This window comes from Thermobia domestica, chromosome 14 (genome assembly GCF_964235325.1).
Source record: "Thermobia domestica chromosome 14, izTheDome1.hap1.1, whole genome shotgun sequence".
NCBI lineage: Eukaryota > Metazoa > Arthropoda > Insecta > Zygentoma > Lepismatidae > Thermobia > Thermobia domestica.
Window position 1 is genome coordinate 41,650,863 of NC_137467.1, and position 18,542 is coordinate 41,669,404.

The following is an 18,542-nucleotide window of genomic DNA, read 5'->3' on the forward strand; positions in this document are numbered from 1 at the left end:
AAACTTCTAATCTTCATGAAACGAAAAGCATTTTGTTCCTTAATGATAAATTGTTATGTATTGCTAAAATTCCAAATAAGCATCACCATTATCCACTAGTTTTCGTAAATGGTTGAGATGTTGAGATGTTTGTGACAGACTTCTGCAGATACTTCATCGGTACTTTTGCAAGAACTTGTCAAATTCACTCCTACAATTCATCAAAAGCTGTAGGTTTTTAGCCATAAACTTCCTCTTTTGTCCATTTCCACAAGAAATCGCAGGGCGCTAGGTCAGAACTCCTTGCTGGTCATTCAAAGGGGCCACGACGTCCAAACCAGCGACTTGGAAAATGAGTGTGGAGTCACGCACAGACAGGACTTGTGAAATGAGACGGGGGTCCCATCTTGGATAAAGATTATGTAGTTGTAGCTATCCTACGTGGATACGATACCGTGAACATAATCTTCAAGCATAGCAAGGTACCGTTCAGCATTCATTGTGTCCCGAATGACGTATGGACCCAGAACTATCGTGAATGCCATGCTGCATCACACTGTGACCTTTGGACAATGTTGACTTTTCTCAAACAACCATCCTAAGATCTTTTCCTGCCCAATAAATAACAATTGTGCTAGCTAACAACTCCTCCGCTCCAACACGAAGCGAAGCTTCATCTGGATGTAAGGCATTACCGAAAAAAACAGACCAATCTGTATTCCAGACAAACATCATATCCCCATAACAACCGACGATCACAATCTTCCGGTGATAATTCTTGATAGTAGTATGGTTTCCATAGACAAAATTTCAACCCTTCCTTCAAAGCAGTTCGGATTATGTATCGGTTTAAACCACTTTCGCTATTTCTGAGGTCTTCGAGTGAACATTTCATGAGCCACTTGCACATTTTACTCCGTTCTGGGTATTGAAGCGCGATCATGTCTTCTAATATTTGACTAGAAATTAGGTGTGCATCCGGACCTTATTTAGATATTAGGAGAAAGGACCTCGTCTCCTAATATATAATAGGGTGTATCCATTAGCTTCGAATGGCAATTCCCAATTCCTTATGGATTTTGCATTAATCGAGGCACGAAGTCCTTTCACACTACGCCACCATCTCTGTACTTATACCACGGATTGCCAAATTACATACCGGGATTCCAGAATACTAGAATATGAACCGACAGGAGCTCACTCACGCAAGGTTAGACGTTGCGCCATGGTCAGCCACTGATACTGGAATGGCATAAATAAAATATCATGTAATAAATTCTACCGTTGTAGAGAAAAAATTTTGTTTCAAGAAAATTAGTTAAGTACTTTTTTTTTTTTTAAAAAAAAAAAAGTTGTAAACAATTTTCAATGGAGAGTTAATTCTCACTCACTTTGTATAGTGCCATTTGAAACAACCGTAATATATTAGGTTAGCAACACTGTTAACATTGTGGTTTCACTAAATATGCCAAACAATGTCTCCCTGCCGATATTTGCATCGTACATTCAGCATTTTTTGATTATTAGTTTAAAAGTTATAAAGGTGTATCAACAAAAAGAAAACTTATCGTGACTGAAAACCAATTCGCCTTTGAGATTAAAAACACGAATCCTGAGTATGAGCATTTGAAAATGGAGGAAGATAAATCATATCCCTGAAACTTCACACAATTAGTAAATGAATGAACATAAATATTAAAAGGAAACAATTATGTAGAAAATTAACTAACTTACAATCAAGCCACTGCCTCTTTTCGTCATGAGCCATGTCTAGGATCTCCTGATGTCCCGGATTTACGTCTGTCTCCGAAAAATTTGTTTTAAACTCCAAATGTCTGTTTCACTCTAAAATATGATAACATCATTCCTGCGATATTAGAAAAATACAGTTTTTATTAGTCACCGATACTCAATTGACAGGCATACTATCTTTTATTAGTCACCGATATTCAATTGACAGGAATACTCTACTCTTGTATTAGTCATCGATACTCAACTAACAGGAGTATCCTATTCTAGTAGTCATCGATATTCAACTGACAGGAGTATCCTATTCTAGTAGTCATCGATATTCAATTGACAGGAGTATCCTATTCTAGTAGTCATCGATATTCAACTGACAGGAGTATCCTATTCTAGTAGTCATCGATATTCAACTGACAGGAGTATCCTATTCTAGTAGTCATCAATATTCAATTGACAGGAGTATACTATTCTAGTAGTCATCGATATTCAACTGACAGGAGTATCCTATTCTAGTAGTCATCGATATTCAATTGACAGGAGTATCCTATTCTAGTAGTCATCGATATTCAACTGACAGGAGTATCCTATTCTAGTAGTCATCGATATTCAACTGACAGGAGTATCCTATTCTAGTAGTCATCAATATTCAATTGACAGGAGTATACTATTCTAGTAGTCATCGATATTCAACTGACAGGAGTATCCTATTCTAGTAGTCATCAATATTCAATTGACAGGAGTATCCTATTCTAGTAGTCATCGATATTCAACTGACAGGAGTATCCTATTCTAGTAGTCATCGATATTCAACTGACAGGAGTATCCTATTCTAGTAGTCATCAATATTCAATTGACAGGAGTATCCTATTCTAGTAGTCATCGATATTCAACTGACAGGAGTATCCTATTCTAGTAGTCATCGATATTCAACTGACAGGAGTATCCTATTCTAGTAGTCATCGATATTCAACTGACAGGAATACTCTAGTCTTGTATTAGTCATCGATATTCAATTGATAGGAGTATCCTATTCTAGTAGTCATCGATATTAAACTGACACGAATACTCTACTCTTTTATTAGTCATCGATACTCAACTGACAGGAATACTATGTTTCTTTATTAGTCATCGATATTCAACTGACAGGAATACTCTACTCTTTGTCACTCACTTTTGGAGAGAATTAACATAGTTAATCCTGGTATTTCACCAGAAAGCAAGTGTATAACTATGAATTTACCGTAAATTTTCGTAGGATATCCCGTTTTTTTAAATCTGAAAATCTAGGAGCCTTAGCCATGTCCTTGAAGTATGAAATTTTTTAGTCAACCCTCATACAAAATGTTTCCGCTGAAGGGGGGGGGGGGGAAGCAATAAAAGAAGTAAATCACAGCTTACTTTGTCAGCTTTATTAAAGATCTCAAAATACTTTAGCAAACATGAACAACATTACACTGTTTGCCAAAATAAAATACGGAAATGAATAATAATAATAATTAGTCTGCACCAATAACAAATCTCACTGCGATCAAATAAAATGGCAAACAACATGACGATGCCAAAAGCATTAAAATGTTCACAACCAACTCTGTTGCGTCATAATAGTAATTATTATTATTATATTAATATATATCTGTACACACTGCTCACAATTAACATACCGGGACTCACTCTCACCTACATCTGACCACGTTTTTCTTGTTTTTTGTCATACACATAATACATACTTACAAACTTTGAAAATAAAAGCATACCTCTTGGCACCATTTTTAAAATATATGTATATATATATTTATAATTATTTACAAGAGTTTTGTGATGAAATTTGTTTTCCCCTCTGAAGCAACAAAAATCACGTGTTTTAATATTAACTCTCGCACGTCTGACGTTTAGTGGTTGATAAAACGTGATTACAACGTTTTTTTCAACTGAATTATTGAATGAATTCTTGGATAAACACATGTTCAACATTGAATATTTGGATTCATGTTTATATTTAACACAGAATTCATGTATTCTAAGCATATATTCAACGCTGAATTGTTGGATCTACATATATATTCAACAGGGATGTTGCTTATCGTAAACGCAACACTGAATTGTTGCATCGACGCATACACGAAACGGTGTGTAAACGTATGATGCAAAACTTAAAATATGTAGTACGTTATAGGAGTTAGTGGTTAAGTAATATCATTATTATCATAAAAGGCTGCGAATACATGTTTCTTAGATATTTCAATCGATCATTGAAGATATTCAAGTGCAACTTAATGTTACACAGGATGTTTCTTTTTCAGTATAAGAATGTACAAATTGTTTTTAAAGCAATTTTGTTTATAGAAGTCCATTTCTACATGTACACTTAGTAAGGATCCCTTTTTCTAAAATAATGAATTGTTCAGATATTTTAATTTCATCTTTAATAATTCTTTTTACGTAGAGTATCAACTTTACACGAAGACCATATAGTGGGAGCACTTGAAAATCTATGTCTCCTAGATTTCATATACAATATATTCATTCTGTATACTAACAGCAGATTCCTTGTTAGTCACTGAGAAAACAAATTCCTGCATTTTAGCATCTTTACATTTTTTTTTTTTTTTGATCGGATAAGAACGAAAAAAGTATTACCATTTTTTATATTTATTGTTGATTTCAGCTAGTTTTTTTTTCTGGATTTTGCTCGTAAATGCTTATCATTACCAGTTATATTTACTGGAACTAGTAGAAACAGTAGTGTATGCAGAAGTTCTTTTAATCTAAGATATTTGTATACAAGGGGGTTAAAGCTCCGAAGCCCCCGTTGCGTATGACACAGAGTAGAAATGAGTTCTAGTTTCGATACTGAGTTGCTGGTTCTGCTCAATGACTCAAGAAATTTCAGCGAGATTGTTCAATCTGATTAATTTCAATGGCAGCTTCAGGAATGAAAATAATTTATCTTGTGAGTAATAGGCTACGGTCTCCTCAAAATACGACCAACTAGTACTGTCAAAATTCAAATAACGCCAATATTCGAATTTTCAAATAGAATAATTATTTAAAAGTAACAAATACAATTAATTAGTTGATTCATTTGGTATGTAATGAAGCATCAAGAACAAAATTGTTTACCCCGTCATAATGTAGGCCATAAATCTGTACTTCAGAAGGAAATATAATTGTTTCAATAAATTACAAATTTTGGCTTATTTTTATTTTATGGTACGAATAATTATTCAAATATATAAAGGTATTGAATACATGCACTAATTTTTTTTAGCGCATTGTACGTACAGAACTTTTTTTTTTTTTTTTTTTGTTTCCTTTTGAGAAAACGAACTGGAATTTTAACAGTTTGTTTTTACTGATTTCTTCTATTTAACTGTTTCTTACTCAGCAACGCAACTAGACTAGTTGTCGCCTGGGACAAGAACTCGCCTTAACGCCCCTCCCCCCCCCTTCCGCCGTAAGCAACCAAACCAAAACGCTCCCCAACTACACCTGATATTCGCATCACACAGTAATTCTCCCATTGCATTCCTAAGGTTGGTGAATCGTTGTTGTCCTATTAACTTTCTGATATAATTTTTTTATGATCTTTAGTTTGCTAAAACTCCTTTCCTCGCCTGATAGTAAAAATAAATATTTGCCATTTTGCGCCCCCAATCAGGCGCCCGTTTGTTCCCCCCCATTAGTTATGCCACCACTTTTCTTACTCCATGAAAATTAAATTTGCTAATATTTTAAAGTTTAATAACCAAATCTACTTGAAGTAATATTAAATTTAAATATAATACACATTCATTTTGAAAAAGGAAGGGGGGGGGGTGCTGAACTAGACTTCAAGAAAAAAAAAATCAGTAAAATCTCATAATTAAAATTCTGATTAATTTCAAAGAAAACAGAAAAATGATTTCTCAAATGAAAGAAAGGGATAAAAAAGATAAAGCAAACAAGGATTTTAGGAATGATAAAAAATGGATCAAAAGATTGCGATCTTGTTCAAGAATTAGTTTTTGGATTAGGAGCCACAAAATTTTTGACCCCCTTTTTTTTTCATGGAATAAGCACATTATACTAAGTTAAGTAATAGTTTGGGTTTAGCTACACTATACGTAGGTTCTCCAGATATAAGATTCCCCAGACAAGAAAAGTTTTGATTGAAATTTATTGTTGGTTTTCATTTTTGAACGGACCCTAAATCGATTTTTCCCCCGGAATAAGCGCATCATACTGAGTTAAGTGATAGTTTGGGTTTGGCTATACTGTATGTAGTTCTCCAGATATAAAGCCTACAAGAAAAATTTTGACTGAAATATAATGGGTCTTTTGATCCAAAAATGAGTCGGGGAGGTACTAAGCTCCTTTCCTGGAATAACAAATACTCATTAATAATTTAAACAGCACTCTGTTAAACAAGTTTTTCTATAATTAGACCGATAGAAAAATAATACAACAACAACACGATAGCTGAAATAAGTATATCTCATCCATCCATTCTTTCTACAACTTGGAAGTTAGTTTCTTTATTACTAATACATTTCAACGGATTTCTTTGTTAAGATTTTTCACCCTCAAAATACATTATATTACGCCTTCAAATTTTGTTTTAAAATATTCTTGCGTTATGTGAAAACATCATTATTATTATTACTCTTTCTTTGTCTTGTACTTGAAAATGGTGCCATGAGATAAAACAAATACCGGAATGTCGACTTACAATAACAAAGCCTGATTAATGCAATATCCTATATATATAATATATTTATAATCTTTTCTTATCATTAAATATGTTGCAGCTATTGAAAAGACTCTCCTTTAAGAAAAAAAAAAAAAAGAGATAAATACAATTTTTCAATTTTCTTTGCACTCAACAATCTATATAATGTTAAATATAGCGGCCACAAATATTATATTTATATATATATTTACCCAATTCAACTTTTTCTTACCCCACTTAATTACGTCTACATTAACAATATTATTATATTTACAACATGATTTTCTTTTTTCCAACTCATTTCTTCCTCAAACCTTTCGAGTATATTGAACCATTCTCACAATCGACAAAAAATCTACATAAATTAGTTATTTTTTTTACAAAAAAAAAAAAAAAAAAATTAAATTTACGATCACAAAAGGGAACACATTGTATTCCTTTTATCTTATAAAAAAATCCTCTGAAATATTTATATAACTTATATAGAGAAATCTTGTACATGTTTATATCCGCAGACATTGGTATTATTCATATTTATTACAATTTGTTTAGTTTTCGTATTTACATCAACAAAATTGGAAGAAACAGAAATACGAAGGTCTTCTGATAAGTTTTCGGCAGAAAAGGAAACAAAGAATTGATTTTAGATTGAAACCAATTTAAGATACGATTTCACGACGTATTCCACAAAAATATAATCTAACTGATATTATTAACCAAGGCAACTCATTTTTCCAGGTCGTGTACGAAAATAGGACGGGGCTCAAGAATTGCTTACACTAAAGTATTTAAATTAAAGCAGTTCCATATTCTAATACTAAACTCACCGAGTTGGAATTACTGTTCCAATATTTTTCCAGTAACTCGAATAAGAAAAAACTATAATAATACCTGTTCAAGTTAACGAAAAAGCGTTCATTAATTATTCGAAGAAACAAATATAGAAATGATAGACAATTGTTCGTATAGTTTATATATAGAAACGAGAAAATCTCATGCTAATCTCCACCATAACACCAGCGTATGATACACAGCCAACGTAGGTACTGCTGTAATAGGAAAGGATAGGAAAATTGTTTGTTTTACGTCCCACGGTTATGTCGGTTAGGCTAAAGGAGACGGTGGTGATGAGAAATGAATGAAATGGTGGAACGAAAAAAGTGGGAGAACCCCAAGAAAACTCGTGCACACGGTATTTGTCCACCATAAAGCTCACTTGGCGCGAGCTGGGATCGAACCAAGGACTCCATACACTAGAAGTGAATGCTCTATCACTGAGCCCCAGTGGTCCCAAGAAAGGGCAGGATTCAAGCTACTATCTACTTCATTTATAGGTCTTTATGACTGAGAAGTAAACTTATTTTGAGTATAGAAAATCGTCCTATAAAGTAAGTAAATACTTAGAAGTCAATCCATTCATTAGTTGGATAGCTCTGATCTACGGATCATATCAATGGGACATGCTTTCTTCAAAGGTTTCAGTATATTGAATAGCAGTTTTGAGTAAGCTGAAATTTCTTTCACTATTAGAAATGTTTTATCCATAAATCATAATCGCCAATGGAAAAAGATTTATATAGAATGTTCCGCTTTATCTTGAATGTTTGTCAATTTTAACGTCACTTGTTAAGCATCGAGGCTATGTTTTTAACGTCACTTGTTAAGCATCGAGGCTATGTTAAGATGCAGACTTACAACTTCACATGCAACACAGATTGTAAATACTAGCAAAGATCGAACGCGGGTATACCGTACCAAAGAAAAGAACGCTAACCGTATAGAGACCAGACAGCTCTGCTACTAGTACAAGAGTTGATACATGATAATCATAGTCAACATCAACATATATCACTTCTTATCTCCCGATTGAACGCTAGCGTTAGTTTAGAGAGAATTGGAACAGTTTATAACACGGAGTACAACAGTTCTGAACATTCTGCACAAAATATTACATTAAAGACATAATATGAATCGAGAGATGTGTGCTACATTGGAGAAGAATTATAATTTCTTCATTACTTCACACTGTTCTCTTCAAATTTCAAGGGATATGTTGTTAAAATCCCATTAAGAATTTGTCAAAAACGGTTCCTACGGTTGTGTATATAAGTTCATTAATGTAATCATCTATTACTTATATTGAATATGCGTATGTATCTATTGTAACATTTTAGGGAAAATCAACTTCAATTGTTATTCATAAAAAGTAGTTCATCTTGATGTTAAAAAAAAACAATGGATCTTTTCTCCTACAACTTTCTTTGAAGTATCGATTGCCATTAGGAATATTATTTCACAATGTAATTCAGCTACGTTTTATAAAATAACTGTTTTCTCCTACTATTAATGGACATTAGCAATATTATTTCAAAAAAATAGTCCGGCTCCGTGATAAAAATTGGTCGTTCTCTCCTACAATTCTCTTCGAATTATTGGTGCCTATTCGCAATATCATTTCAGAAAGTAGTTTAGTTCCACGTTAAAAATTGATATTTTGCTCCTGCACATATCTCTGAAGTATTCTTGGTCATTAGTAATATTACTTCAAGCGTTGATTTTCTATAAATCTATAAAGAGCATTTACTGATTTGAATAAATGTGACATGGTAAGTTCAGTAAAAAGAAATAAAGAACACATTTTAATAAATTTTAGTACTCATATTTTCAATTAACTACTTGCATATTTTCAGTAACTGCATTCCACAACAGCGTAACGTGTGAAAACAAGGTACGGCTCTACGCTAAGATTACTGACTACGCTGTAACTAAGATTTGATGAAGTAAGTAAATTCTAACACTGCAGAAAGCAATTAGCAACTAGATAATACTAGGAATAAACAAACATGATAATAATAATAATAAACTCTATAATTTTTACCACACTAAGTGATTCCACTGTAACAAGCCGAAATCTTATCAGAACCCCCCTCGTATTTTCCTTTCGTACATCACCACGACGACAAGATTTATAGATTATGCATAATCTCATTTTTCCATCAAGTTTTTGAGTAAAATTACTCATATTAATTTCTGGTGTTTTTTTTTTTTTTTTTTTTTTTTATATATCAAGAATGCAGATAAGCATTTTTTGAAGAAACATGGCATATATATACATATTCATATTTTAAAGTTTCAAACCCATATTTCACACCATGGCACAATAACGATACCTACACAATCTTCTTAAATTACAAATGTACTGATTTTTCAAAACAAACACACAGAATACCTGGTATGAAGGTATATATATATATATATTTACAAACTGACAGGAAAAGGAATTTTAAAAAGACTAGATATATTAATCAAGCTAACCTTGAGTACTCTGCAATTAAATTCATTGGTACCACTTGTGAGCAAAATTGTTCTTATTTACATATAGTACTAAACATAATACACATAATAGTAACCTGTCTTGTTTATTTGCAAGGCTTACATTATTTGATTTACATATGCAAGGAATAGAATTAAATTAATTATAATTTTAAAAATAATTTATGATACCTCATGCCAAAAAGATTTTACGGTTTTTCATATTGTTTCTGTACCTAGAATGAATTTCTCAATCGTTTACCATACATTGATAAGGATGTTGGGAACTGTTTGCTCGCTCGGGAAAACTGTTAAGGACAAAATTTAAACAAGTCATGAGCTGTAATTTACTAATATCAAAACTTCTGATTTCACTAGCTTATAGATATAGGCAACTGAGTTATGTTATTTTCTAAAGCACTTAAATTGAACTTGAAAAAAGGGGAACATATTGAACTCTATATTTTCCCTTATTTTCTTAAAAGACATTTCTCTTTAGTGTTGAATTATACACTTTTAAGTTATTTCGCGCATCAAAACTTAGTTTGTCTTATATTTAAACAATTTCGCTTCTTATTAACTCAGTCAATGGTTGCCTCAAGAAAACAATGTGGCAGGAAACGGAAATTATCCCACATTTAATGCGAGTTAACATCGAAACAATACTAGATAACATTATGTTAATATGGGATCCGAGCCACATATTTCTAAAGGATTTCATGAATCAAAGATTCGCACGTTTTGACTGAGATGAGATAAAAGTTCTTAGGCTATAATGACGATTTTGTCTGGTGTAATCGTCAAAGAGACATGAAATATTTTCATAAATTGAAGCGTTCCAAGAATCAAATTGTGAACCTCTGAATGACGAGAGAAGTATAATAAGGTTAAGCTTCTATGTATGTAACTTAATACATTTTTGAACTTGAAATGTCTAGATAAAATTTATAATGAGATGGCTGTGCAATATATTTATTTTTAAAAATCAATCATCACAACAACCAATAGAGAATTCCTTTATGATACATGCAATTTCAACAGCTTTTAATGAAATTAGGTACAATTTATTGACAGTTGGCAACATTCTCTCGAATTCGATGCGTAAGGATTAAATCATGTAAAGAAAAGTTTATTCTGAATCAACATCCTGTTTCAAAATACAATTGTAAATGCTTTAGAAAATAACAATTTGTTTGTGTCACTTAATTATTGAGAAAATTGTAAGAATAAATCCACGAACTTGGAAAAGATATGTTACGGCCACATAATTTGGAACTTCGTACTACCAAATTTACACAATTAAAACTCTTCTATCAAAATATCACACCTTTTTGTTCAACACACTAATAAAACACATTTCATTACTGTGCGTAGTACACTACGTTACATCAATACATAAAACATACATGGACAGAAAAAAATACTTACAAAGAAGTCTCTCTTCTTTTTAAAAGAACTATTCAAAAGTGGCTAATAATAATTTGGCAATTCTGAAAGACTGCTTTTAAAGATATACAGTCTAGTATTTTTTTTTTTATTGTAAAAGCAATATATTAAACTATAATCTTTTTTCTTATTTTTTAAATCTTCAGACAAGAAAATTGACTTTTACCATTTGTGAGTATGTGAGCAAATAGCAGATCAATTTTCTGAAGCCCACGGAAGTATTACACAATTTTATAAATAATAAATTATTTTTACTTATGCTTGAAAAAAATCTAAAATTTAAAATAATCGTACAACGAATTTTTATCCAACACACAATGTATACAACTTTTTGTTTTGACTGCAAAAGACATTATGTCAGTATTCATAATATATTTTTTTTTTTAATACAGAAAATGAACACTTTTGTTAATTAAAATGGTCGCGTATTTTCCTTTTGAAATATTTTAACTTACATCAATATTCATATTTAACATTGGAGGAATCCTACGCAACTTATAGAGTGACCTATTTATTTTTATCATGAGTGTACACAAAGAACGAAGTTAAACTCTGGTACATACTAAATGTATGAATCATGCTCTGGTGTTTCATGATAATATTGAGGTATCTACGCAGATGTATGCGATCGTTTTATTTCATTATTTTTTTAAACGAAAACATACATTTAAAACATCTCTTAAAATGTAAAAATAAACAAAATCTATTTTTATTACCGTTATAGATAAGTAATCTCTAATGTTCCAAGTGCTTAACAGTGAAAAGCAATAATTATCTGTCCGAAGAAAACTAAAATATACGAAGTACAGAAACAATAGCAATAAACTGTTTGTTCGCAAAGTAAATAGAGTATTTTATCAAAGCGAAGACACAAAATTATTTTTACTAAAATCAAAGGCTTTTGTTAAGACAATAAAAAATTATAGAATTCGAAATTAAATTACTTTCGGAGATCTTTGGAACTGAAATATTTTAACGACATTCTTAACTATTGAAGCCATGAAGGCATGCGCTATTTGTTCGAAATAATTCCGAAGGGCTTGTCATATATTCTAATGTTAATTAATAGCTGGAAGTAACTAAAGATAATTAATTGCTATTTATATTTATTATTTTGTGTTTCAAGGACAATGTATAGTGACATTCTGGTCATACTCCTATTCCAAAAAAACATTTTTATGGATTATTAGCTAGCGGTAAACCAAGCACAAACGTCTGCAAGTATATAAACTTGTACTTAATACATTATAGCTTAATACTATTCAAGCGAAATACATAAGTTATCAGTTCTCCTAAATAATTATTTTATTTGCTAGTTACTACTACAATTTTAGAATGTTCTTCCACAATAGTTTAGAGAGCACAAAAGATGTTAAGACTTAAATAAAACAATTAAGAACGGAAGATAGGCCTTTACTATAATTCTATCATTTCGCAAGGAGATAATTCTAAACACTTTATACTTGCCTTACGAAAAGAAAACAGAAGTAAGTTTACTCGTTGTTAAATTCCATGGAAGAATGTGATTTTAGTACTCATTTTTCACGTTGTGATAAAAAAAAGAAAAATGAATGTCTTGTAACACTGAATCGGTTTCGTAACATGTACAACTCTGACCCAACAATTCTCGCAGAAATAAGCAAAAGTATCTTAATAAACATGTGACTTGACAAGTTTCATTTACGAAACAGATATGATCTGTAACATAAGAGTTCCTTTCATGTTACACCTTCTGCACAATTGATGTCCATCAAACTTTAAAATATAATACGAGCTAATATGTGCAGTTAACATTTATCCAATTGATAAGTTATATTACTGTGAAACTAATAGTGTTAGTAATGATGTTTTCATTGAACATACCTTCTGCATAATACTTAAATGCTGTAATGCCAGTATCAATCACAGTGTACAGTACTGGTATATGTTCTTCCTCAACATTTTATTTATTACCTGAGGAACACTCTAAATTCGTTCTCAGTGATGATTAAAAATAATATAGAAATTTTATTTTGCTATTGGATAGCTACATAGCAATAACACTGATAACGCTGGGTGAATTTAGATTGTATATACTAACTCATATTATTTTATTTGAATTTGTTGGATATTACAATTACACCTACACTAAGCCATTATGCGGACTCATCTTTAATCGCTTTCAACGCTATGTTTATTAGAATACTTTTTGCTTATATCTGCAAGTCATGTGTCAGTATGTTACGGTATACTCTTTATATATATATATATATATAGAGAGAGAGAGAGACGATTATGCTACTTTTTAAACATATATGGAAGACTACTGCAGTAGTAGAACAATTAAAGATCGATGTATTAATGTCTATATTAGTAAGAACACAACATGATCTGAAGAGATTAATGTCTGATTTCTCTAGTCCACGCTGTATAAAGTATAATAGCGTAGAATGTTTACCTTGAGATATTTTACAGTTTGAATTTGATTGTTTTGTGTTTCATCGTGGGTATTATTACCCAATGTTCTCTTGATTATCAGATATAATATGACATAACGTCTTATGTCTTTAATGGACAGTTACGTTCTCTTCAAATTTCATTATTAATAATTTCATTCATGACAAACATTCTGATATAAATTAATCCAATCATCAAAAGTGGAAACTGCAATCAATATGTATTTTTTAATCATTTCACACTCTTAGTCTCTGGGATAAATTTTAATATTATGTACACAGAATCACTTTGTAAGGTGAGAAAGGAGGAAAGTATATGCATTCTTAACTTCACTGGAACTTACAATTTCGTTCAGTGAATTTCTAACTTCCGTTCGTAAACAGATATGAAACAAAGGTGAGGTTTATCAAATTATCTGTAAAGAATAACCAGGAAAATATTAAATACGAGTCTGGTATTTTGAAACTCGTAAATAAACACTTGTAATAACAAAAATAAATTTTCATTTAGTTATGTCACGAATAACTACAAATATATGTTAAAAGACAAGACTGGTAAGCTGAAACTTGTAAATAAACAATAAGCACTAAATCAGCTGTATGCAACAGGTATTGTCAGGACAGTTTAGAAAATACACAACATTTAAAACAAACAACTGTGGGCATTTAAAACTGAGTAACAAAGTCTTTCTAAGAAGAGAAAAAAAAGGTTAAATACTACTAAATCAATAAATATTCATGAAACGAAATCTTTTTTTTTTTCTAAAGTAGTAATAGAATTTTTGAAAAGATCTACTTACCGTCCTTTAAACCTTTTCACTGCGTTGAATTTGTTATAAGATGGTTGATCCCCCTTAAAATTCTCAAAGCTCAATGAAAATATTCTCCTGTAATATTTGGAGGTAGAAATTTATTCATCAAAGGTAACTAACACAAAGAATCAATCCTGTTGACTTTTTTTAAAGTATCAAACTATAACTAAAGTGACTTAGCGAAAACAGGAACATAAAATGGAACAAAGATCAGAGATAAGGATACAAAGGAAAGTTCCAGTTTTACATGCATAGGCCTCCAAATCTAAACGTGCTCTATGTATTCGGATTCATATCATTTGAATACCATACATATTGTTGTCTAATATGTTAGTCGGAAAGACCTAAATATTAAACAAACAAACGGCAATATATTTATATAAATACTAAAAGATATAATAATACAGAGTATTTATGTGATGCATTTGGTTATAGCTGCTATAGATTTAATTACAAACATACATTGAATATAGAATTCACAATAGAAACTGCTTACACTAATGAAATAATATAATTAAATTCTTAACAGAATATGGTGTAATAAATTTCTGAAGGAGAGTACGAAAAAGCAATAGGTTTAAAAAGGAAGTTCGCTAAATGTTTCCATTATATTTTCTTTTTAAAAGTAATATGCAATTTTATACAATATGTAACGTAGATCATGATTTTAAAAAGATAATAAACTTATAAGAACTGAGCATGCGTTTCGATACTTGTCACACGGAGTTCACAAACGGAAAACAAGAACTAATATAAAAGCAGTTATACTTCTAAGGGGCCGAATTTATCGATGTACCGTACTTAATAAGCCACAATTAGAGACGTTTATTTGAGAACTTTGGATGGTTAATTTCATTGTAATAGTACGACATACTGGCCGGACTAATCTGAAGTTATTGCAAAAATCTATAATTTAAATTAAGACATGTACACATACATCACACATAAATGGCTTAGTTTAAACTATTGGGAATAAAGAATATGGTTTACATTTGAATTCTTTTTTGCAATATCACGGTTTTAAGTGGTTATCATTATCCATACCTTTTCAGTACACATAATTCTTTGTAACTAACTGCAACAAAAATAACGTTATGTTACTTAATATTATCATAAACTATTCAACAATAATTACAAGTATTTCTAAACTACATACTGAAATAAGACTGACTGTTCAACATAAATAATAAAAAAATATCTTCAAAACCATAACAAACACACAGCACAAAATTCAGTCTTATTTCCAACGATTCAAACACAAGCTTGTCATTTCCAGCTTAATTTTTCCCGCCACAAGAACTCCCAACTTTCTACAAGCAGAAACAGGGTTTTTAGCTTTTATGCAACTACTTGGTAAATTTCATTACACAATAGTTTTCTTTGATCTTGATTATTAAACACTAATTTGTTGTTTCGAGTAACTCTGAGAAAATTACAATCTATTTTTAATCTGAAGACAATTGATTTTTAAAGTTAATTTTTTAGTTTTTTTGTATTTCTAGATGGAAAAATGCAAAAATACAAAGGTTTGAGAGTACACATTGCTACACTATACATCTGTTCAGAATGAACACATGCCTTATCACTTGGGAGGGTAGTAAACTTCAGTGGAACTAAAAATTAAGGAATTTTTATTTACTTATTATGTATAAGATGGCATACTTTTAATTACACTAATAGACGTAACATGATTGTATTGTATACATATAATTCTGTAAAATAGTACTACTATCTGTACATTATATATATATATTAGTCACTTTACTGGCAGATATGGCAGTAAGGAAAATTTACCTAATACAAATCTATCGAAAAATACACAAAAAGACTGGAATGCTATTTCTTGACATTAGTGGTAATTGAAGTAACAGACTTAATCCTATTTTTCCCCTTTTCATTTACGGAAATTGTCTTGTGTCTACTCGCAAATACATTCTGTATATGTTTGAAAATTTGTACAAAATAACTGCTGGAAAACTGCACATTCTGTCTATGGCAAATATTTTTTTTTTCTTACATAATACCATATTATAAAAATGGTACACATAAAACTATTTCCAAATAAAGAAGGGATATACATTAATTCATATTTTTTCCTGGGAAGTAAAAATGTCCACCAAGGGAAAAAACGATATGGTTAATATATACATATATTTTGTTCTTATATCATTTGAAAACCTCATTGGTGAGAAAAAGGTTAGGTGACCAATACTGCTTTCACAACAGCAATATACAGTTTGTGCGAACTAATTCTCAAATATATGTACACTTATTCCTCCTGGGACTTTCAAGTAATATCACTGACTCGTTCTCTATACAGGGGGGGGGGGGTCTTCATTTCGGGGGAGGGAAGGGGAGAATTACTTCACAGATAAACTTTCTATATTCTTTAATGTTTTACATCTCTTCCGTAAACACAATAGGAGCTTTCCCACTAGAAGATTGTAAATTACAACTTTCACTATCTGACTTTATAGACGATGTTTCACTGCCTGTTTGTTCTTTTCTCAAAGACGATATTACTTCACTCTTTTCTGAGGTAGGAGTATGTTTCTCTATATTGCCATTCGGTGGTGCTGGTTGATTTCCATTAACTTTGATTTCGTTAACAGATTGGGACCTAGCATGATTTCCATTTGGGCCTTTCTGAACTATTTGATTAGCTGATTGTGATCTGGTATGACCTCTGTTATGCGAAAATTGTTCTTTTAGTGCCATTTGGTATGCAACTTCGAAAGCTTGTCCCAAAGTTAAGATGACTTCAGTGGCTTGATCCTGAAAAATATTAAAATTATTGCAATCTTTTAAAGTATATTATCAACTGTGCGTATCAATTTCTAGTATTAAGTAGTCATATCTAAGTTTACTGAAGTACGCTAATATATATAATATACCGACAAACTGGAGGTGATAGCACACAACACATGAAATTAAGCAAAAATATCCAATGATGATGGGGTGAAAAGCAACACTGTTTTCACGTGGGAGGCGTGAATGTGACAAAGGGGCTCATAGGCTGAATATATATGAACGCGGAAAGATATTTCTATCGAGTTAAAAGATTATACAGAAAATCGCACCCAACAAAAGTAATGACGTATAAATAGCAGGAACGGCAGCCGCACAATGTGGATTCCTACAGACAGATGGAGAATTTACACATGTATTCCCATCTGTATCGGGGTGACCGCTTCGCTCATATTTATAAGTCGTTGCATTTGTCGGATGTGGCTTTCCGCGTATTCTCTTGATCCGTTAGCGATACTTTCCGCGTTCATGAGGAACATTCGGCATCATATCAGCGCCTTCACCGTTTTGCCAACGCGTCTCACGTGAAATGGCGACGTTTTTGACCCATGTTTATTAGGCATTTTCTGCTGAATTTCATGTCTACTATCATTTTGTCCAGTTTGTCGGTGTATTATCTTACCATCCAATATATACATAAGCTGGTTTTAATAAATATACTATAATAATAACAGGTAAACGGAGAGTTTTCTTTTTAAAAGTCAGATAAATAGATATTCGCAAATTTTCTATATAGACTTCTGAAAATAGTTTGGATTTAAATTTCTACAATTTCTACCAGTTTCGTAGATATGCTATCTAACAGTGCTCTACTTTAAAAAAAAAATCCTTTCCAGAGCTGATACGACTATTGCATTTCGTTAATCATGCTTAACGTAGAATTACATTCTTCAGTAGAAAACTGTAGTTCTTTTTATAAAGTTTAATTAATAAAAATATTAAATTTAATATTTTATTAACCTCTTAAGCGAGTAATTTGTCACATGAGGCCAATAGCCTGTTGGGGAATTTTTTAAAGCTTAATTTAAGATAGAAGATGTATATTATAATATTGCTTTATAAAGTCTTTGAAACAAATAATAGTACTAAATTTTAACTATATATTATTTTAATATAATCTACTCTAATACAACCTACATGAACCAATAGAGATTTCACAGTTATAACCATCATAATCATCATCATCATCACAAACATGTCAGTTTGCCAATTTTCAGTAGTTGCTTTGCGTAGCGTCACGGTTGTTGGGGCAACCGCTTTTTGGCGTCGCGAAAAGATCTAGCTGTTTATGTCGCG

The 18,542-nt window shown here is 31.4% G+C and overlaps 1 protein-coding gene across 3 annotated transcripts in view; it reads right to left on the bottom strand.

Annotated features, from left to right (window-relative positions):
- Positions 1 to 3,112: 3,112 nt before the first annotated feature.
- Positions 3,113 to 18,542, bottom strand: part of LOC145669648 (ankyrin repeat and sterile alpha motif domain-containing protein 1B-like) — a 332,601-nt gene continuing 317,171 nt past the window's right edge. For all 3 annotated transcript variants that reach the window (XM_081737896.1, XM_081737895.1, XM_081737894.1), the window contains exon 17: positions 3,113 to 17,213. In XM_081737896.1, the coding sequence (XP_081594022.1) occupies positions 16,836 to 17,213 (378 nt within the window). In that variant the 3' untranslated portion in view covers positions 3,113 to 16,835. The remainder of the gene's footprint in view (positions 17,214 to 18,542) is intronic.